The 23,685-nt window shown below is 30.4% G+C and overlaps 1 protein-coding gene across 1 annotated transcript in view; it reads left to right on the forward strand.

The window, feature by feature from the left end:
* The window catches only part of LOC145241294 (uncharacterized), a 64,375-nt gene that overhangs the window by 13,292 nt on the left and 27,398 nt on the right, over positions 1-23,685 (forward strand). The window contains exons 3-5 of the mRNA XM_080104040.1: positions 6,376-6,485; positions 9,748-9,901; positions 19,231-19,334. Coding sequence (XP_079960166.1) covers positions 6,376-6,485; positions 9,748-9,901; positions 19,231-19,334 — 368 coding nt within the window. The remainder of the gene's footprint in view (positions 1-6,375; positions 6,486-9,747; positions 9,902-19,230; positions 19,335-23,685) is intronic.

Below are 23,685 nucleotides of genomic sequence, written 5' to 3' on the forward strand. Positions count from 1 at the left end.
TTCCAGCCAGTAACTAAAGGGAAATAACTCTAAAATTTCTAGCCAGTGACTAAAGGGAAATAACTCTAAAATTAGTTATTTCCCTTTAATTATTGGCTGAAAAATAGTCATAGCGGATGGTGTATGCATTACTTCCACCTGTTGTTTCTGGTATATGTTCCCAGAATTTGCTGCTTTATTCGATATTTAACTTTTTACAGATGGTCCAGTGGAGATATTTACACACTCTATTAGTGTCGCATCGTATAGTAGCCGTTCACCAGCACAACCTTTACATTTGGATGCTAAGTAGCTCACACTCTCTACTTTTGTGTGGCAAAACTTGTACTTGTTGTTATTGATGAGACCACCCATCTTCTAAAAAGTATTGGTCATCAAGTTTTGATGTTATTTATGCATATTTATATGAGATACGGCACAATCACGTTAAGTTAAGCAACAATGAGATTAGCAAATACCAGATGGGTGACCATTTGGAAAGGCTAGACAACATAGATATACCGCGCCGAATCGTATAAATTTCCAGGTTGGTATCTAAGTGTGTGTTTAATTCAATGGGGAAGATGCACCCCCGCATAAACTCTCCTGTCGAGTAGGCGACAAGGCGGTACTCCACATATTGGTGTACCAGCAACCTGCTGCAAGATGTCTTCCCGAACCTGCATGTCAAGCACATGTTTGCTGCAGCGAATAGTGACATCAAAAGCTTGGTGCGACACGAAGTTGTCTCTCGTGGATCATTTAAAACACTTTGCAGCTGGGGCTGGCTCATTCCTAATTGAGCAAAATGTATACTCGTATCTGAGTTCTGCCAATAACGATATTTATATGTGTATGTTGAAATAATATATGAATAATAATGATATTTATATGTGTATGTTGAAATAATATATGAATAATAATGCCTCGCCTCTTTATATTATAAGCTCTATTTCCTTTTCGGTTTTATTGAGCTTTTTACATCTGGTTGAGATTACTTTACTTGTAAATATGAACTCTTTAATATTTATAATATATTTTAAGTTTACCATTTTGATTACCTTGGTAAACTTATTATAATTTATATATATATATATATATATATATATATATATATATATATATATATATATATATATGTATATATATGTATATATATATATATATATATATATATATATATATATATATATATATATATATATATATATATGAATGGAAATGTATAAAAAAGAATACGAAAAGTATAAAAGCTTATAACTTTTCTTTATTCGTTTTCAAATGGTGACGTGCAGGAATACAAAATAATATTATGAAAAAAAATTAAAAAACTTTATATATATATATATATATATATATATATATATATATATATATATATATATATGTATGTATGTATGTATATATATATATATATTATACTATATTAATACTATATAATACTATAATAATACTAAAATTAAAAAAAAAAAATTCTTTTATTACATTTTCACCCCAAACAAGGCACATTGCCACTTTGGTGTAGGGGGCTACTATCAGGGGAAACAACTACTGGGGTACTATGTAGGGATTTGGGCAGCGAGATGTTGGTTCACGTTGCACTTGAACTTCTGCATGTCAGTACAGTTGGGGAAGCAGTGACCTGGAATGGAATTCCAAAGTCTAGCGGTTCTGGGGAAGAAACTACTGGAGTAGAAAGATCTTTTACATCTAGGGATCTCTACAGTGTGGGGGTGGGATTTTGCAGCTTGTTGGGTCTGTCGAGGGTGTTCACGTCGTGGGGGCACAAGTGCGTGCAGTTCGTCAGAGCATTCACCACTAAAATACTTGTAGAACAGGCAGAGGGATGCAACGTTTCGTCGATGGGACAGAGGTTGAAGCTTAGATGCCAGTTTAGGGCCTATCAGATTGGCGACTCTCTTTTGAACCTTGTCAAGGAGCGAGAGACTAGTAGCCGATGCACCAGTCCAAATATGACAGCAATACTCCATACATGGGCGAATGGTGGCCTTATAGAGGTACAGGATACTTTTAGGTGTTAGTAGTTTTCTAGCATGGTAGAGAGAGCCCACCTTCCTTGCAGCGGCCCTGGCAATGCCCTCGATGTAATTGTTCCAACTCATGTTTCCTGTGAACGTTAGGCCAAGGAGCTTGAAAGACATACTCTCAGATAAAGAGTCGTTGGCCATTGCTATAGGTGGTAGAGAAGGTTTCTTGTAATTATTGAATGAAACCAGTTTAGTCTTGGCGGCATTGAACGTGACCATCCATTTTTGTCCCCATTCCACTACTGATTGGAGGTCATCCTCTAGTGTTTCTGCCATTACTTTAGATATATGTTCATTTGTTTTCCTGTCATGCCTGCTATAGAGTGTGGTGTCATCAGCATATATACCCATCTCAGAGGCAATTTTGTCAGGGAGGTCATTTATGAATATCAGGAACAGTAGAGGTCCAAGGATAGATCCCTGGGGCACTCCCGCATTTATATCATATTGTTTAGATGTATGACCATCGAGGACAACCTGGATTTTTCTCTTATCTAAGAAGGATTTAATTATGTTAAGTATTCTACCAGTGATACCATATGATCTAATCTTCCTGAGGAGACCCTCATGCCATACCCTGTCAAAAGCCTTAGATATATCTAGAGCTACCGCTCTGCCCTCTCCTGCTTTGTCCAGTGAATAGTATATGCGTTCAGAGATTACAGTGAGGATGTCTGCTGTGGAACGGGCTTGTCTAAATCCATATTGTTGGTCGGTCAGAAGTTTAGCATCTGTAAGGTGCTGGATTAGAGCATGGTTAATTAAGGTCTCAAATATTTTGGCAAAAAGTGGGAGGAGGCTAATAGGGCGATAATTTAATGGGCCAGTTCTTTCGCCAGAATTCTTGAATACTGGTACCACAGAAGCAGTTTTCCAACAGCCTGGAAAGCAAGATTCATTAAGGCATTTGTTGTAGAGTTTGGAGAGAACTGGAGCTACTTCGGCCGAGCACTTTTTAATAATACAATAATCATACCATAATAATACTATAATAATACTATATAATATTATAATGATACTATATAATACTATAATGATACTATATAATACTATAATGAGACTATAATAATACTATATAATACTATATAATACTATAATAATACTATAATCTTCTTCTATCTATCTATCTATCTATCTATCTATCTATATAAATAAAATGAACTCATTTTTCTTCTCCGACTTTGATCTTAATAGGATTAAAAATCATGACATTACATGCAAATGTAATACGTACAGACTGTAGCACATTATCTTAGGTTTGCTATAGGCCTATTACCTCTACAATTCCTCGACAATGGTACATTCCTATATTTTTTCCGGTGAGAGTCCACTGCCAAAATCGCTTAGATTCTATGGAAGTTGCAACATCTTTTCTCTCTATTAGATTCCTCCTTTCCCCTCTCCCCATTTACACCGCAGCAGATGAGTTCACAAGGAACACTACGAGGAAAGACACTGGTTTGGAATCGTACAAGGTTACTTATTCCGTTTTTTTTTTTTTTTTAAACCTTTTTCCCTGATTTATGCTTTCTGTTTTTTCCATAATAAAATAGAAAAAAAAAAAAAAAAAAAAAAAAAAACAAACGCGATTACTATTATTGTTTTCTTTTTGCTTTTTTTTTTTCGTTAGTGTAAGATGCAATCTGCGAGACTAACCGGATTTTACTTCCGGTTTTAACGACTCTAACCGTGAAGTCCAACTATGACCTTTATTTATTAGTACTTTCAATTCAACATTTATTTATATACAAACATTACAATGCAATGATATCATGAATTCACTTGCATTACACTTGAATCAAAATCAAAACAAATAAATTCATTTAGAATTCGAGAAAACAAAAACATTAATTTAGAATTAGAGTGTGATGTGACTACTGAAACTAAACCAAAACAAACTTCACTGCAGAATTGATATATGATCTAATTCACTTTTTAGTTAATTTATCACGTTTTTTTTTGGGGGGGGGGGCGCTTTCGCCTCAATGATTCGAGTTCAACCCCACCCTTCCAAACATTTTTGGGGTTTTCAAACACGCGGGCACCACTGGCCTGTTCGTATTGCATCGCGTTCATTTTTTTAAGTGTTTTTTTTTTAACACGATTTTTTTAATAGTTTAAACATTGTTTGTCTTTATAATATTTTAATAGTTGTTTGTATTTATAATATTCAAACAGAGTTATGATTTCGCTTTGTTTTAATTTTACCCCCCCCCCCCCAACCACACAGGCCTCTAAAAACCAGGGCAACGCCGGACAATGCTATAATAATACTATAATAATACTATCGTACTATAAAAATACTATATAATACTATAGTAATACCATATAATACTATAATAATACTATATAATACTATAATAATACTATAATACTATAATAATACTATATAATACTATAATAATACTATAATAATATTATTATAATACTATAATAATACTATAATAATACTACATAATACTATAATAATACTATAATACTATAATAATACTATATAATACTGTATAATACTATAATAATACTATAACAATACTATAATAATACTATATAATACTATAACAATAATTCTATATAATACTTTAATAATACTATATAATACAATAATAATTCTATAATACTATAATAATACTATAATAATACTATATAATACTATAATAATACTATATAAGACTATATAATACTATATAATACTGTATAACACTATACTAATACTATAATAATACTATATGATACTATAATAATACTAAAATAATACTATAATGCTACTATATAATACTATGATAATATTATAATACTTTAATAATACTATATAATACTTTAATGATACTATATGATACTATAATAATACTTTAATAATACTATATAATACTATGATAATACTATATAATACCATATAATACTATAATAATACTATATAATACTATAATAATACTATATAATACTATTATAGTACTATATAATACCATCATAGTACTATATAATACTATAATAATGCTATATAATACTATAATAGTACTATATAATACTATTATAATACTATATAATACTATAATAATACTATATAATACTCTAATAATACTATATAATACTATAATAATACTATATAATACTATTACAATACTATATAATACTATAATAATGCTATACAATACTATAATAGTACTATATAATACTATTATAATACTATATAATACTATAATAATACTATATAATACTCTAATAATACTATATGATACTATAATAATACTATATAATACTATTATAATACTATATAATACTATAATAATGCTATATAATACTTGTGTAAAATACGCTTAAATATGAATTAATTTGTCCAGATTTCGTATATATTATTATAGAGTCGTGATTTCAAAAGTAAAAACCAAAAAGTATTTGGGTGCCATCAGCTAGAATCAAAACCGAAAACAAAACTGTAGCAATCAAAGCTGGTGACGTTACCACTGTACAAACGTGACACGCATATAAGCTGATTAAAAATAAACTAAGATGAATGTACAAAATGTATAACGATTTTTTCAATTTTTACCCATTTTTTAACCTTTTAAAAGCTATTTTAACCCACTAAAGACCCATAAAAGAGCAGTCTATAAAAAATCCAATCATTTGAGGCCCATAGCGCCGCTCTGCGACTTTTAGTTTCGGAAGAGATATAGTTTGAAAATATGAAGGCAGACCGACCGACAGACAGACCGACTGACAAAGTGAATTTTATAAATTAGAAGATAGAATCGATTTTTTTTCACGAACACTTTCTCTGTAACTCTTCACGACTAATCACAACAACAACAACAACTGAAACTGTTTCTCAATTGATAACATTTTTTTTATGTTTCTTTTTTGTTTCGTTTTACTCCTGTCAAATTTCTAAGAAATCAAAAGGTTCCTTTCCTAAGACAAACACGTGATTTCTTTATGAGATACATGGATATTTGAATATTCAATTAAAATTCTTCTTTACCTTTCAGCCACTGAACTAGTAAAGAAGTTGGGGGACACATTTTTCCTCTCTCCATTTAACCATTTAAAAATGGTGTAAAATGTCTTTCTTGTAGTTCCAGGACAAGAATTCATCTAGTCTGGCGGAGTATCCAGCTTCGTGCTGTTATTTAAGGTAACATCACTTGGAAAAGGTGTGCGAATCCTCATAAAAACTAGTAATGCGTTAGTCATAAGTGAAGAGATCTTATTTGGGATGCGAATACAAAACGTGAATTTGAATATTTAGTCAAGGTTTACTTGTAGAAAAAATATCTTCATGTCAAGTCATCCTGACAAATTTATCTACAGAAAAATCTTAAATATTGAAACAATATTTTATTTTTTTCAGATGTAACTACAAACAAGAATGCCATTTTGCCAAAGTTGATGACGGCATGAAAACAGCTTGTCCCGCAGGTGTGAAAAAATATTTAGATTTGCATTACCGTTGTATGTCAGGTGAGTAAAATTATTGGAATTTTCTTGAAGTTTTTTCGCGTGAATTTTCGTGACCATATTTATCCGAAATGATCTCGGGTTTGCGCGCGCACACATATACACACAAATGTACATATATTCACACATATACATACATACCCACACACATATACCCACACGCACGTACATGTGCACACACACACACGCACATATATATATATACACAAACACACATGGACACACAAGCACATGCTCACACGCACACACATGCATGCACGCATACACACACACGCACACACACATGCACGCGCGCACACACACACACATATATATATATATATATATATGTATATATATATATATGTACGCACGCACACACTCGCGCATGCACATACACACACATATATCTAAATAGATTTTTGTGATTTTTTTTTCTATTCGTTTGTTTCTTTTTCTTCTTTTTTTACTAACATAAATTAAAAATCAAAAAATTATTTAAAAAAAACACTATTGATAAAAATGGCGCTATGTCCAGTATTATTCAAGTGCTTGTTTAAATTATGTATTCACAAACATTTGAGAAGGTTCGATTGTAACTGTATATATATATATATATATATATATATATATTCATCCACATACAGTACTGCTTCGTTGTATCACAACTCATCAGTATGGCTATACAAGTATATATAAAATAAGGCACTTTGTGTGTGTATTTGTGTTCATTCCCTATAGATTCCGAAACGGTTGGGCGGATTGTTTTATAAATTTAACACAAATGTACTTTATGTGCCTTGGAGTGTTCTTAAATAGGTTTTGTAATGGAATGTCTCCGATAAATATCGGAAATCGATAAAGGAAAACATCTGATTAAAGAAGGAACAGTAACATTTTGAATAAAGTTAACACCCTTATGCAGTTTAACATCATAAGTGTATTTCAGAAGTTTTATCACCGCACAAGTAGAAAGGCCAGGTATATAAAACTAGCAGTAGGTTCTTTGATAAGGTAGGGGTGTGTTCGAATGTTTTTGTTTCTAGCACAACAAAAAATATGGGAGTGTGAAACATTCGTTGATCATCATTCAATCCCGGGCAAAGTCGGGTCTCTCTGCTAGTATATATACATACGTATACATTTTTTATCACCCTGGCCACACCCCTGTTATTCGTAGCAATCTAGCGATGCATTTTGAGGGTGCTGGCAATGGTCCTGTTGTCATAACTTGGATCGGTAGAGAGCATGAGTTATACAGCGTCACATCTCCGATCTCGCTCGTTGAACATTGTGTCATTTTCAGACATGATAGAAGGCTCCTATCGCTCTTGGGATTTGTACACAACTGGCCAACTAGTAGATGGTCTGCAATAAAAAAAACCGGTTTTCATGAAACGGAAATGAAATCATGTCGTCTTTTCTAGAGTGACAATTTTATCGTTTTTAAAAGATGAAGAATAAACTTACATAGATAGATTATATAGTATCTCACATTGAATCTAATATTAATATACTCGCCAGTTTCTCTTGTTGGATGGAATCGTCCTGGGGAGTGTAAAATCCTTCTTGTGAGACATCAGCCCAGGTTCCTATAAAAAAACTCGGGCCGATGTCTCACAAGTAGGATTCAACTATAAGTTGAATCCTACTTTTGAGACATAGCGACAAATCAATAGCTGAGTATGTACCTGAGGCAGGGTGGAGGTATGTATTGGAGATTTGGTTCATGAGGGACAGATTGTTACTGTTGATGATAATTTCTAGTTTTTTACCTTTTGCGTTTGTTTTATTGCTTCCCCATATGATGTTGTGGCTGTTGAAGTCTCTTAGTAGGATGTATGGTTTAGGAAGTTGTTCTATTATTTTGTTGACTTTGGCTTCATTTAGGAGTCATGTGGTGGGATATACATGGAGCAAATGTTGATGGTTTCATGCAAAGTGGTTTTCACAGCAATTACTTGTAATGTGGTGTCTAGAGTTATTTCGTTCTGAGGGATGTCGATACACTTCCGGAGGCCCTCTGTCCAGTATTGTGTATAAAGTTGTATTGGGTGTAGTTTTTTGTAGTGATGTTATCATGTGTTTTCAGAAATGTTTCCTGGAGGCAGATGATACGTCATGAGATATTAACAATAGTAATTTGTTTTTATTTGCCTTAAGTCTTCGGCAGTTCCAGTTGAATGAGCATCCTCCATGTTAAAAAAAGTAGATATATACCACACTCGGCCACTTGCTGATGTTTATATCATCTGGTCGTTTTGTAGTTATTTCTTCCTGCGTGTTGAGTTTCTCTTTTTAACAGTCGTTGTTAATTGCGATTAATCGACACACATGATTACGATGTCGACGTTCTGTTCTTTATTCAGTGCTAGCCTGAGTGTTGCCCGGTGTTGTCCGAGTGTTTGGAGGTGTGTGTTGAACAAAAAAAAGAAAAAAGAAAAAGAAAAGAAAAAAAATGAAAGTGGTAGTAGGAAGGCAGGCTCGAACCCGTACCGTGAAGGAGGAAAAGAACGTGAAAAAAAAAAAAAAAAAAAAAAAAAAAACCCAGAACGTGACATCATTGCCGTTGCGTCCATCAACAAACTGTAAGTGGCGAAGTTTTCAATGAAGGCTAGTCAATCGGAAAGAAGGGATGATTTTTCGAAAATATCGGCGAAAAAGCGACCTCTCCCTGTAGAAAAGTTGAGAGTGAAGGAATTAATATTTTAGCCAATTTTTCGATATTTGTCGTCCGAAGGGTTGAGCTTCCAAATGATACCAATCTTGTGAAAAACTGTCGTCTCTGTCGAAAGTTTTAGGAACACATACATACATACAAACATACCTTTAAACAGACAGGTGAGATTTATATTACAGATTTAAACATCGTAGATTAGTTAGAGAGAGAGAGAGAGAGAGAGAAAGAGTGTGTGTGAGAGAGAGAGAAAGAGAGAGAGAAAGAGAGGATGGGGGAGGTCTAGCTAATGATTTGAAACCTTATTTAATTCGATGCATATCGATTCGCTTCCAATCAGCGTCTGTCTAATTTCTCATCTGCCACTCCCATATTTCTTACATCCTTTTTTCCTCATTTCAACACATTTCAAATTGAACAGATTAACCTTTTTTGTTTTTGAAACTCACGTCCCCGAGTTTTTCTAAAAGATGCACTCAAAGCTGCTGAATCTGCTACACTGAATCAACCAAGTATTTATTGGAGATCATTCCTTCTTTTTAACAACAACATTCTGCTTTTGTTAACAAAAGTTCAACCATTAATTAAAAAAAAATTTTTTTCATTCAGGTCAAAATGAATTACATTTTTCTCAACTTACGCGAGAAGATGAAGAACACGAAATCAAATGTCCGCTGAACATGAAGATATACATTGTTAATGCAGTCTATAGTGATAAAGAAAATACTTGTGTTATCAACGCAACGGATGATGTATCTTATAGGTAAACCTTTTATTTATTACTTACTTTCTGTGGGGTAAGAGATTATTGTCATATATTGCATATATCCAATTATTGCCATATATTGCATACATCCAAAGCCATTGTAGTACTCTTTAATCTTCATTTGAAAGATCCAATAGTATCCATTGCAAAACTATTCTTAGAACTGCTCATTCTTCATTGAAATAATTATGTACACTCTATTGGAAGAAGTGTTTATACTTAATTGCAAGATTGTTTATTTATATTTATTTTTTGCAAGACGAACGAAAAGGGTGTGAGGTCAAGTTCTGGAATTTAACGAAGAATACAGTAATGAAATGTAGACAAAATAATGTTAAGTTTTAAAAACAAATGTTATGCTAGGAATGTTCAGAAACAAAAACAACTGAATAACTAGAAAATGGAAAAAAGCCAGAGCGAGTTTTCGGAACAAAGCGACAAAACAACCAAGCAAAAAAGCAACAAAACAACAAAACAACAAAGCAACAAAACAACAAAGCAACAAAACAACAAAGCGAAAAAACAAGAAAGCGACAAATCGACAAAGCAACAAAGCAAAAAAACAACAAAACAACAAAGCAACAAAACAACAAAGCGACAAAACAACAACACAACAAAGCAAAAAAAAACAACAAAATAACAAAGCAACAAAACAACAAAGCGAAAAAGCAACAAAACAACAAAGCAACAAATCAACAAAACGACAAAACAACAAAGCAACAAAACAACAATAAACAGAGCGAGAAAACAACAAAGCAACAAAACAACAAAACAACAGAGCGAGAAAACAACAAAGCAACAAAACAACAAAACAACAAAGCAACAAAACAACAAAGTAACAAAACAACAAAGCGAAAAAACAAAAAGCAACAAAACAACAAAGCAACAAAAAAACAAAACAACAAAGCAACAAAACAACAATACAACAAAACAACAAAGCAACAAAACAACAAAACGACAAAACAACAAAGCAACAAAACAACAAAACAACAAAGCGGCAAAACAACAAAGCAACAAAACAACAAAACAACGAAACAACTAAGCAACAAAACAACAAAGCACAAAGCAAAAAACAACAAAACAACAAAGCAACAAAGCAACAAAACAACAAACCAACAAAACAACAAAGCAACACAGCAAAGAAACAACAAAACAACAAAGCAACAAAACAACAAAGCAACAAAACAACAAAACAACAAAACAACAAAGCAACAAAACAACAAAGCAACAAAACAACAAAGCAACAAAACAACAAAGCAACACAAAAAATCAACAAAATAGCAAAGCAACAAAACAAAAAAACGAAAAAACAAAGAAACAAAACAACAAAAAACCAACCAATAAAGCAACAAAACAACAAAGCAACAAAACAACAGAGCAACAAATCAAAAAAACAACAAAGCAACAAAACAACAAAACAACAAAGCAACAAAAAAACCATACAACAAATCGACAAAATAACAAAGCAACAAAACAACAAAACAACAAAGCAAAAAAACAAAAACGCAACAAATCAACAAAGCAACAAAGCCACAACACAACAAAACAACAAAGCAACAAAACAACAAAACAATAAAGCAACAAATCAACAAAGCCACAAAGCAAGAAAACAACAAAATAACAAAGCAACAAAACAACAAAGCAACAAAGAAACAAAACAACAAAGCAACAAAAAAGCAACAAAACAACAAAGCAACAAAACAACAAAAACAAAACAACAAAGCAACAATGCAACAAAACAACAAAACAACAAAGAAAGAAAACAACAAAGCGACAAAACAACAAAGCAACAAAACAACAAAGCAACAAAAGAAGCAGCAAAACACAAAGCCACAAAACAACAAAAACAAAACAACAAAGCAACAAAACAACAAAAAACAAAACAACAAAGCAACAAAACAACAAAAAACAAAACAACAAAGCAACAAAACAACGAAGCAACAAAACAACAAAAAACAAACAGCAAAGAAAGAAAGGAACAAAACAACAAAGCAACAAAACAACAAAATAAAAAAGGAAAAAAATAAAACAACCAAACAACAAAGCGACAAACAAAAAAAAAACACCAAAGCAACAAAACAACAAAGCAACAAAAAAACAAAAAACAAAACAACAAAGCAACAAAACAACAAAAAACAAAACAAAAAAGCAACAGAACAACAAAGCAACAAAACAACAAAAAAACCAACAACAAAGAAACAAAGGAACAAAACAACAAAGCAACAAAACAACAAAGCTACAAAACAACAAAACAAAAAAGGAACAAAACAGTAAAACAACAAAACAACAAAGCAACAAGACAACAAAAAAACAAAACAACAAAACAACAAAAAACAAAACAACACAACAACAAACAACAAAACAACAAAGCAACAAAACAACAAAGCTACAAAACAACAAAATAAAAAAGGAACAAAACAATAAAACAACAAAACAACAAAGAAACAAAAAAACAAAAAACAAAACAACAAAGCTACAAAACAACAGTGTAGTAAATAATGGGCAATCAACAATTCCCCCACTAACCAACAATCACGAGGTTGCCTCCTCAGCAACCGACAAGGCTAACATGCTTGCCAGTCGGTTTGCCTCAAACTCCACACTGGACCCTTCCAACCACCCCCCTACCTGACTTTCCTATGTGGACAGACGCCACACTAGATGATCTGAAAACCACCCCTGCTCAGGTGCATGCTATCATAAAAAACCTTGACACCTCAAAAGCATGTGGACCCGATCTTATCCCAGCTGTGCTATTAAAAAAGTGCTCAGCCGAAGTAGCTCCAGTTCTCTCCAAACTCTACAACAAATGCCTTGATGAAGCTTGCTTTCCGGGCTGTTGGAAAACTGCTTCTGTTGTACCAGTATTCAAGAATTCTGGCGAAAGGACAGACCCATCAAATTATCGCCCCATTAGCCTCCTCCCACTTTTTGCCAAAATATTTGAGACCATAATTAACCATGCTCTAGTCCATCATCTTACAGATGCTAAACTACTGACTGACAAACAATATGGATTTAGACAAGCCCGTTCCACAGCAGACATCCTAACTGTGATCTCTGAACGTATATACCATTCACTGGACAAAGCTGGGGAGGGCAGAGCGGTAGCTCTAGATATATCTAAGGCTTTTGACAGGGTATGGCATGAGGGTCTCCTCAGGAAGATTAGATCATATGGTATCACTGGTAGAATACTTAACATAATTAAATCCTTCTTAGATAAGAGAAAAATCCAGGTTGTCCTCGATGGTCGTACATCTAAACAATATGGTATAAATGCGGGAGTGCCCCAGGGATCTATCCTTGGACCTCTACTGTTCCTGATATTCATAAATGACCTCCCCGACAAAATTGCCTCTGAGATGGGTATATATGCTGATGACACCACACTCTATAGCAGGCACGACAGGAAAACAAATGAACATATATCTAAAGTAATGGCAGAAACACTAGAGGATGACCTCCAATCAGTAGTGGAATGGGGACAAAAATGGATGGTCACGTTCAATGCCGCCAAGACTAAACTGGTTTCATTCAATAATTACAAGAAACCTTCTCTACCACCTATAGCAATGGCCAACGACTCTTTATCTGAGAGTATGTCTTTCAAGCTCCTTGGCCTAACGTTCACAGGAAACATGAGTTGGAACAATTACATTGAAGGCATTGCCAGGGCCGCTGCAAGAAAGGTGGGCTCTCTCTACCGTGCTAGAAAACTACTAACACCCGAAAGTATCCTGTACCTCTATAAGGCCACCATTCGCCCATGTATGGAGTATTGCTGCCACATCTGGGCTGGTGCATCTGCTACTAGTCTATCGCTCCTTGACAAGGTTCAAAAGAGAGTCGCAAACCTGATAGGCCCTGAACTTGCATCTAAGCTTCAGCCTCTGTCCCATCGACGAAATGTTGCGTCCCTCTGCCTTTTCTACAAGTATTTTAGTGGCGAATGCTCTGACGAACTGCAATCACTAGTGCCCCCACGACGTGAGCACCCTCGACAAACCCGACAGGCTGCTAAATCCCACCCCCACACTGTAGAGATCCCTAGATGTAAAAGATCTTTTTACTCCAATAGTTTCTTCCCCAGAACCGCTAGACTCTGGAATTCCATTCCAGGTCCCTGCTTCACCAACAGTACTGACGTGCAGAAGTTCAAGTGTAACGTGAACCGACACCTTGCTGCCCAAATCCCTACATAGTACCCCAGCAGTTGTTTCCCCTGATAGTAGCCCCCTACACCAAAGTGGCAATTTGCCTTGTTTGGGGTGAAAATGTAATAAAAAAAAACAAAAAAAAAACAACAAAACAAAAAAGGAACAATCCAATAAAACAACAAAACAACAAAGCAACAAAACAACAAAAAACAAAACAACAAAGCAACAAAACAACAAATAACAAAACAACAAAGCAACAAAACAACAAATAACAAAACAACAAAGCAACAAAACAACAAAACAAAACAGGAACAAAACAATAAAGCAACAAAACAACAAAACAACAAAGCAACAAAACAACCAAGCAACAAAACAACAAAAGCAACACAACAAAGAAACAACAAAACAACAAAGCAACACAACAAAGAAACAACAAAACAACAAAATAACAAAGCAACACAGCAAAGAAACAACAAAACAACAAAGCAACAAAACAACAAAGCAACACAGCAAAGAAACAACAAAACAACAAAGAGACAAAACAACAAAGCAACAAAACAACAACACAACAAAGCAACAAAACAATTAAGAAACAAAGCAACAAAACAACAAAGCAACAAAGCATTTTAAGCAGCAACGCAAAAAAGCAACAAAACAACGAAACAGCAACGCCGCAAAGCAACACAACAACAAAGCAACAAATCAACAAAACAACAAAGCCACAAAAGAACAAAACCACAAGGCAACAAAACAAAAAAACAACAAATCAACAAAGCAACAAAGCCACAAAACAACAAAACAACAAAGCAACAAAACAACAAAGCAACACAACAACAAAGCAACAAATCAACAAAACAACAAAGCCACAAAAGAACAAAACCACAAGGCAACAAAACAACAAAACAACAAATCAACAAAGCAACAAAGCCACAAAACAACAAAACAACAAAGCAACAAAACAACAAAGCAACAAAACAACAAAGCAACAAAACCACAAAACAGCAAAACAACAAAACAACAAAAAACAAAGCAAAACAACAAAGAGACAAAAAAACCAACAACAAAAGAACAAAGCAACGAAACAACAAAGCAACAAAACAACAAAGCAAAAAAGCAACAAAACAACAAAGCGACAAAACAACAAAACAAAAAAGGAACAAAACAACAAAACAACAAAGCACCAAAACAACAAAGCAACAAAACAACAAAGCGACAAAACAACAAAACAACAAATCAACAAAACAACAAAACAACAAAACAACAAAAAACAAAGCAAAAAAAACACAAAACAACAAAGCAACAAAACAACAAAGCAACACAACAAAGAAACAACAAAACAACAAAGCAACACAACAAAGAAACAACAAAACAACAAAATAACAAAGCAACACAGCAAAGAAACAACAAAACAACAAAGCAACAAAACAACAAAGCAACACAGCAAAGAAACAACAAAACAACAAAGAGACAAAACAACAAAGCAACAAAACAACAACACAACAAAGCAACAAAACAATTAAGAAACAAAGCAACAAAACAACAAAGCAACAAAGCATTTTAAGCAGCAACGCAAATAAGCAACAAAACAACGAAACAACAACGCCGCAAAGCAACACAACAACAAAGCAACAAATCAACAAAACAACAAAGCCACAAAAGAACAAAACCACAAGGCAACAAAACAACAAAACAACAAATCAACAAAGCAACAAAGCCACAAAACAACAAAACAACAAAGCAACAAAACAACAAAGCAACACAACAACAAAGCAACAAATCAGTAGTTGAGGGGCAAAAATCAGAAGCTCACAGTATTAATGCCGGTGTCCCTCAGGGATCCATCCTGGGCCCAACTCTTTTCCTGATCTACATTAATGATCTTCCAAATCATATCCTTACATCATTTGTAGACATTTATGCTGACGACACTACCATTTATGGTACCACATCTAAGACAGTAAACGAGCAAGTTCTCTCCAATTCTCTCTCCTCTGATCTTGAGCACGTAGTACAATGGGGAAAGGAGTGGCTGGTTACTTTTAATGCATCTAAAACCAAGCTTCTCTCTTTACATCATCAACATTCTAATCCACATTTGTCATCAATTGAAATGAATGGCTCTCGTCTTCAGGAGGCCTCAAGTTTTGACAAGCTTCTGGGCTTGACCATTACTCCTGATCTTAAATGGAACACGTATATCAAATCTGTTGCCAAGGCCGCTGGAAAAATGGTGGGATCTTTCTATCGATCCAGTAGATATCTCACTGCTGATGCTATTCTCTACCTATATAAGAGCCAGGTACGTCCAAGGATGGAATACTGTTGCCACATCTGGGCAGGAGCTGCTAGAAAGGACTTGTCCTGCCTTGATAGAGTTCAAAATAGACTTCGTAGCCTCGTAGGAGATGTCCTTTTCTCCTCCTTGCAACCTCTATCTCACAGAAGAGATGTTGCGAGTTTGTCTCTGATGTATCGTTATTTTCATGGAAAGTGTTCGACTGAGCTTCAATCTTTGGTCCCCCCTCGCCAAACTTTCACAAGAATCACTCGTCTAGCTGTAAACACTATCAATAATTTCCCCCACTCTTTATCTGTGGCTAAACCTAAACGTAGATTCCATGAACAAAGCTTCTTTCTTAGAACTGCACGCCTGTGGAATTGTCTTCCGTTTTCCTGCTTTCCGGCTGACTACAATATGGTTGTGTTCAAGTCTAAAGTAAATAAGTTCTTGATGAGCCGTTCCATATAAGTTATTAAATTTACCAAATTTTCATTACTAATGATTACTATATTGACCAATTTCTACTGTACACTCTTTAACCCTTATCCTTGAGTGGCCTCTGGGCCTTGATAATGTGGTGATGCCTTTGTAAAAAAAAAAAAAAAAAAAAAAAAAAATCAACAAAACAACAAAGCAACAAATCAACAAAACAACAAAGCCACAAAAGAACAAAACCACAAGGTAACAAAACAACAAAACAACAAATCAACAAAGCAACAAAGCCACAAAACAACAAAACAACAAAGCAACAAAACAACAAAGCAACACAACAACAAAGCAACAAATCAACAAAACAACAAAGCCACAAAAGAACAAAACCACAAGGCAACAAAACAACAAAACAACAAATCAACAAAGCAACAAAGCCACAAAACAACAAAACAACAAAGCAACAAAACAACAAAGCAACACAACAACAAAGCAACAAATCAACAAAACAACAAAGCCACAAAAGAACAAAACCACAAGGCAACAAAACAACAAAACAACAAATCAACAAAGCAACAAAGCCACAAAACAACAAAACAACAAAGCAACAAAACAACAAAGCAACACAACAACAAAGCAACAAATCAACAAAACAACAAAGCCACAAAAGAACAAAACCACAAGGCAACAAAACAACAAAACAACAAATCAACAAAGCAACAAAGCCACAAAACAACAAAACAACAAAGCAACAAAACAACAAAGCAACAAAACAACAAAGCAACAAAACCACAAAACAGCAAAACAACAAAACAACAAAGCAACAAAACAACAAAGCGATAAAACAACAAAACAACAAAGCAACAAAACAAAAAAGCAACCAAACAACAAAGCGACAACGCAACAAAACAACAAAAAACAACACAACAAAGCAGCAAAACAACAAAGCAACAAAACAATAAAGCAACAAACCAACAAAGCGACAAAACAACAACACAACAAAGCAAAAAACAACAACAAAACAACAAAGCAACAAAACAACAAAGCAACAAAACAACAAAGCAACAAAACCACAAAACAGCAAAACAACAAAACAACAAAGCAACAAAACAACAAAGCGATAAAACAAAAAGCAACAAAGCAACAAAACAAAAAAGCAACCAAACAACAAAGCGACAAAGCAACAAAACAACAAAAAACAACACAACAAAGCAACAAAACAACGAAGCAACAAAACAATAAAGCAACAAAACAACACAACGACAAAACAACAAAACAAAAAAGCAACAAAACAACAAAGCGAACAAACAACACAGCAGCAAAACAACAAAGCAACAAAACAACAAAGCAACAATACAACAAAACAACAAAACAACAAAGCAACGAAGAAACAAAACAACAAAGCAACAAAAAAAGCAACAAAACAACAAAACAACAAAACAACAAAGCGACAAAACAACAAAACAAAAAAGGAACAAAACAACAAAGCAACACGCCAACAAAGCGACAAAACAACAAAACAACAAATTAACTAAACAACAAAAAACAAAACAATAAAGCAACAAAGCAACAAAACAACAACGCAACAAAACAACAACAAAGCAACGAAGAAACAAAACAACAAAGCAACAAAAAAAGCAAAAAAACAACAAAGCAACAAAACAACAAAACAACAAAGCGACAAAACAACAAAACAAAAAAGGAACAAAACAACAAAGCAACACGCCAACAAAGCGACAAAACAACAAAACAACAAATTAACTAAACAACAAAAAACAAAACAATAAAGCAGCAAAACAACAAAAAACAAAACAACAACACAGAAAGCAACAAAACAACAAAGCGACAAAACAACAAAGCAACAAAATAACAAAGCGACAAAACAACAAAGCAACAAAACAACAAAGCAACAAAGCCACAAAACAACAAATCAACAAAGCAACAAAACAACAAAACAACAAAGCAACAAAGCATTTTAAGCAACAATGCAAATAAGCAACAAAACAACAAAACAACAAAGCAACAAAGCAACATAGCATTTTAAGTAACAAAGCAAATAAACATCAAAACAACAAAGTAACAAAACATCAGAAACTAAATATTTTCAATCCAATGATGCATAAACAACAAACGCCAAACGCATTCGTAACAATTCTCCAAACACTTTATTTCATTAAGCATCCATTGCACAATTCAATGTTTTTTTCAATGTGGCCATACCGTCAAAGTCTCCTGTTCTGCACACATTTCTCTATACTATTCAGACTTAATCTTTTTTTCGAAATCATCAGAACTAAACCTGTTTTTAAGACTCGCACCATACATCCATTGTATCATATAATTTCTCACCATGCAACGCGTGTCCTCAACCATTACTGGTCCTCCTTCATTTCCATACATGCACGTTATTTGATGTTTCAAAAGAAAAACATTTAAACAAATTTATTTCATTTCAGTTGCTGGAAAAATGAATGCAATTTTTATGCCATGTTTCATGACCTCATAGATACGTCGTGTCCGCAAGTGGAAAAATTACTGATATCGCACATTTGTAACGAAGGTAAATATGAACAATTGTTTCCATCAGAGTTTCTTTATACGAGGGTCGTTTCAAAAGTAAAGCCTTCTATTTTTTACCTCAAAAAGTTGAAAAGCTACGAAGACGAGAATAGAGTGACCATTTTGTGCTCCAGAATTTTTCTACATAGTCATCATCATTCTAAACGCATTTTTGCCAAGAATTCAATTATGCATTTCTACTTGTGATGCACGTTGATGACAAGGGTTGCTTTCTTAGAGTCCAACACCGTAAATATCTACAACACAGAGATGAAACTTTCAGGTCATGAATGCGTAAGTTCAGTCACCATAACAATGCAATTTGCAATCTCCTCTGATCCATTCGGATGGAATAAAAATAGGAGGCACTACTTTTGAAACACCCATCGCATCTATAATTTTTGTTAAGTGGACTGTTGCATTATTTGAGGCATATATCTCATAAATAAAAATAGTTCTTCTCTCCTATCTTTGTGTTTAATAGTTGGGTGAAATAAAAACATTAACACAATTAGTAATTTTGTAGTTTCCTTTCAAAAATTGGCAGACGACCATGACGTCAATTCATCGCCTACTATTTTAAAGGGTTATATTTTGTTATATTTCGTTATATTTCGGTATATTTCGTGCTATTTCGTTATATTTCGTTATATTTCATTATTTCGTTATATTTCATTATATTTTCATTATATTTCGTGCTATTTCGTTATATTTTGTTGTTTCGTTATTTCATATTTCATACTATCATTACACTTCGTTATATTTCGTGTTTTGTTATATTTCGTAATATTTTTTTTTTTTTTTTTTTTTTTTTTTTTTACATAGGCATCACCACATTATCAAGGCCCAGAGGCCACTCAAGGATAAGGGTTAAAGAGTGTACAGTAGAAATTGGTCAATATAGTAATCATTAGTAATGAAAATTTGGTAAATTTAATAACTTATATGGAACGGCTCATCAAGAACTTATTTACTTTAGACTTGAACACAACCATATTGTAGTCAGCCGGAAAGCAGGAAAACGGAAGACAATTCCACAGGCGTGCAGTTCTAAGAAAGAAGCTTTGTTCATGGAATCTACGTTTAGGTTTAGCCACAGATAAAGAGTGGGGGAAATTATTGATAGTGTTTACAGCTAGACGAGTGTTTCTTGTGAAAGTTTGGCGGGGGGGGGGACCATAGATTGAAGCTCAGTTGAACACTTTCCATGAAAATAACGATACATCAGAGACAAACTCGCAACATCTCTTCTGTGAGATAGAGGTTGCAAGGAGGAGAAAAGGACATCTCCTACGAGGCTACGAAGTCTATTTTGAACTCTATTTCGTGTTATTTCGTTATATTTCGTTATATTTCGTTATATTTCATTATATTTCATTATAGTTTGTACTATTTTTAATTTTTTAAAAATTATATTTTGTTATATTCGTGCTATTTTGTTATATTTTTCTTTTTTTTTTAATTTAGTTATATTTCTTTTATATTTTATATATTTCTTTTATAAATAGTTTTTATAATTTCGTTATATTTCGTGCTATTTCGTTATATTTCGTGCTATTTCGGATCCATTTATTAAAAAAAAAATACTGATTTTATTTTTATAATAAAATTGAAAATTTTTTTTTTTTTCTGATAATAAATTGTATTTTTTATAAATCGATCCGAAATTTAACGAAATCTAACGCTTTAAAATAGCAGAGGATTAATTGATATCAACCATTTTGGAAAGGAGGGTACCAAATTATCAAATAATTTGCAAACTTTTTTGATAAAAGTTTGTTTTACTTATATATAAAGTTAATTTAGGTTCAGTAAATAATTTAAATATTTTTTGGAATAATAACACTGCACCACAAATTCCAAGTTAAAAAACATAAGACATGTTTCGATGTGAGAAAAACATCCTGATACTGAATGACGTTTTTATGTAGTCATATTATATTATTTTATTTATTTTATTATTTTATTTATTTTATTATTTTATTTATTTTATTATTATATTTATTTTATTATTTTATTTATTTTATTATTTTATTTATTTTATTATTTTATTTATTTTATTATTTTATAATTTTATTTATTTATTATTTTATTAATTTTAGTATTTTATTTATTTTATTATTTTATTTATTTTATTATTTTATAATTTTATTATTTAATTTATTTTATTATTTTATTTATTTTATTATTTTATTTATTTTATTATTTTATTTATTTTATTATTTTATTTATTTTATTATTTTATTTACTTTACTATTTTATTTATTTTATTATTTTATTTATTTTATTATTTTATTATTTATTTATTTTGTTATTTTATTTATTTTATTATTTTATAATTTTATTTATTTATTATTTTATTAATTTTAGTATTTTATTTATTTTATTATTTTTTTCATTTTATTATTTTATAATTTTATCATTTAATTTATTTTATTATTTTATTTATTTTATTATTTTACTTATTTCATTATTTTATTTATTTTATTTATTTTATTATTTTATTTATTTTATTATTTTATTTACTTTACTATTTAATTTATTTTATCATTTTACTTATTTCATTATTTTATTTATTTTATTATTTTATTTATTTTTTCATTTTATTTATTTTATTATTTTATTATTTTATTTATTTTATTTATTTTATTATTTTATTATTTTATTTGTTTTAGTATTTTATTTATTTTATTATTTAATTCATTTTATTATTTTATTCATTTTAGTATTTTATTAATTTTAGTATTTTATTTATTTTAGTATTTTATTTATTTTTGTATTTTATTTATTTTATCATTTCATTTATTTTATTATTTTATTTATTTTATTATTTTATCTTTTTTTATTATTTTATTTATTTTATTATTTTATTTATTATCTTATTTTATTTATTTTATTATTTTATTATTTTATTTATTTTACTATTTCATTTATTTTATTATTCTATTTATTTTATTATTTTATTTATTTCATAATTTTATTATTTTATTATTTTATTAGTTTTAGTATTTTATTTATTTTATTATCTTATTAATTTTATTATTTATTTATTTTATTATTTTATTTATTTTATTATTTTATCTATTTTAGTATTTTATTTATTTTAGTATTTTATTTATTTTATTATTTTATTATGTTATTTATTTTATTATTTTATTATTTTATTTATTTTATTTATTTTATTATTTTATTTGTTTTAGTATTTTATTCATTTTATTATTTAATTCATTTTATTATGTTATTCATTTTAGTATTTTATTCATTTTAGTATTTTATTTATTTTAGTATTTTATTTATTTTAGTATTTTATTTATTTTATCATTTCATTTATTTTATTATTTTATTTATTTTATTATTTTATTTTTTTATTATTTTATTTATTTTATTATTTTATTTATTTTATTATTTTATTTATTATCTTATTTTATTTATTTTATTATTTTATTATTTTATTTATTTTACTATTTCATCTATTTTATTATTCTATTTATTTTATTGTTTTATTTATTTCATAATTTTATTATTTTATTATTTTATTAGTTTTAGTATTTTATTTATTTTATTATCTTATTAATTTTATTATTTTATTATTTTATTTATTTTATTATTTTATCTATTTTAGTATTTTATTTATTTTATTATTTTATTATGTTATTTATTTTATTATTTTATTTATTTTATTATTTTATTATTTTATTATTTTATTTGTTTTAGTATTTTATTCATTTTATTATTTAATTTAGTTTTTTATTTTATTCATTTTAGTATTTTATTTATTTTAGTATAAAATTTATTTTAGTATTTTATTTATTTGATCATTTCATTTATGTTATTATTTTATTTATTTTATTATTTTATTTATTTTATTATTTTATTATTATTTTTTTAGTATTTTATTTATTTTATTATTTTTTTATTTTATTATTTTATTCATTTTATTATTTTATTTAGTTTCTTATTTTATTTATTTTATTATTTTATTTATTTTATTATTTTATTATTTTATTTGTTTTAGTATTTTATTTATTTTATTATTTAATTCATTTTATTATTTTATTCATTTTAGTATTTTATTAATTTTAGTATTTTATTTATTTTAGTATTTTATTTATTTTTGTATTTTATTTATTTTATCATTTCATTTATTTTATTATTTTATTTATTTTATTATTTTATCTTTTTTTATTATTTTATTTATTTTATTATTTTATTTATTATCTTATTTTATTTATTTTATTATTTTATTATTTTATTTATTTTACTATTTCATTTATTTTATTATTCTATTTATTTTATTATTTTATTTATTTCATAATTTTATTATTTTATTATTTTATTAGTTTTAGTATTTT

The sequence above is a fragment of the Euprymna scolopes genome, chromosome 20 (assembly GCF_053919585.1).
Source record: "Euprymna scolopes isolate OS-2025 chromosome 20, ASM5391958v1, whole genome shotgun sequence".
Lineage (NCBI taxonomy): Eukaryota > Metazoa > Mollusca > Cephalopoda > Sepiida > Sepiolidae > Euprymna > Euprymna scolopes.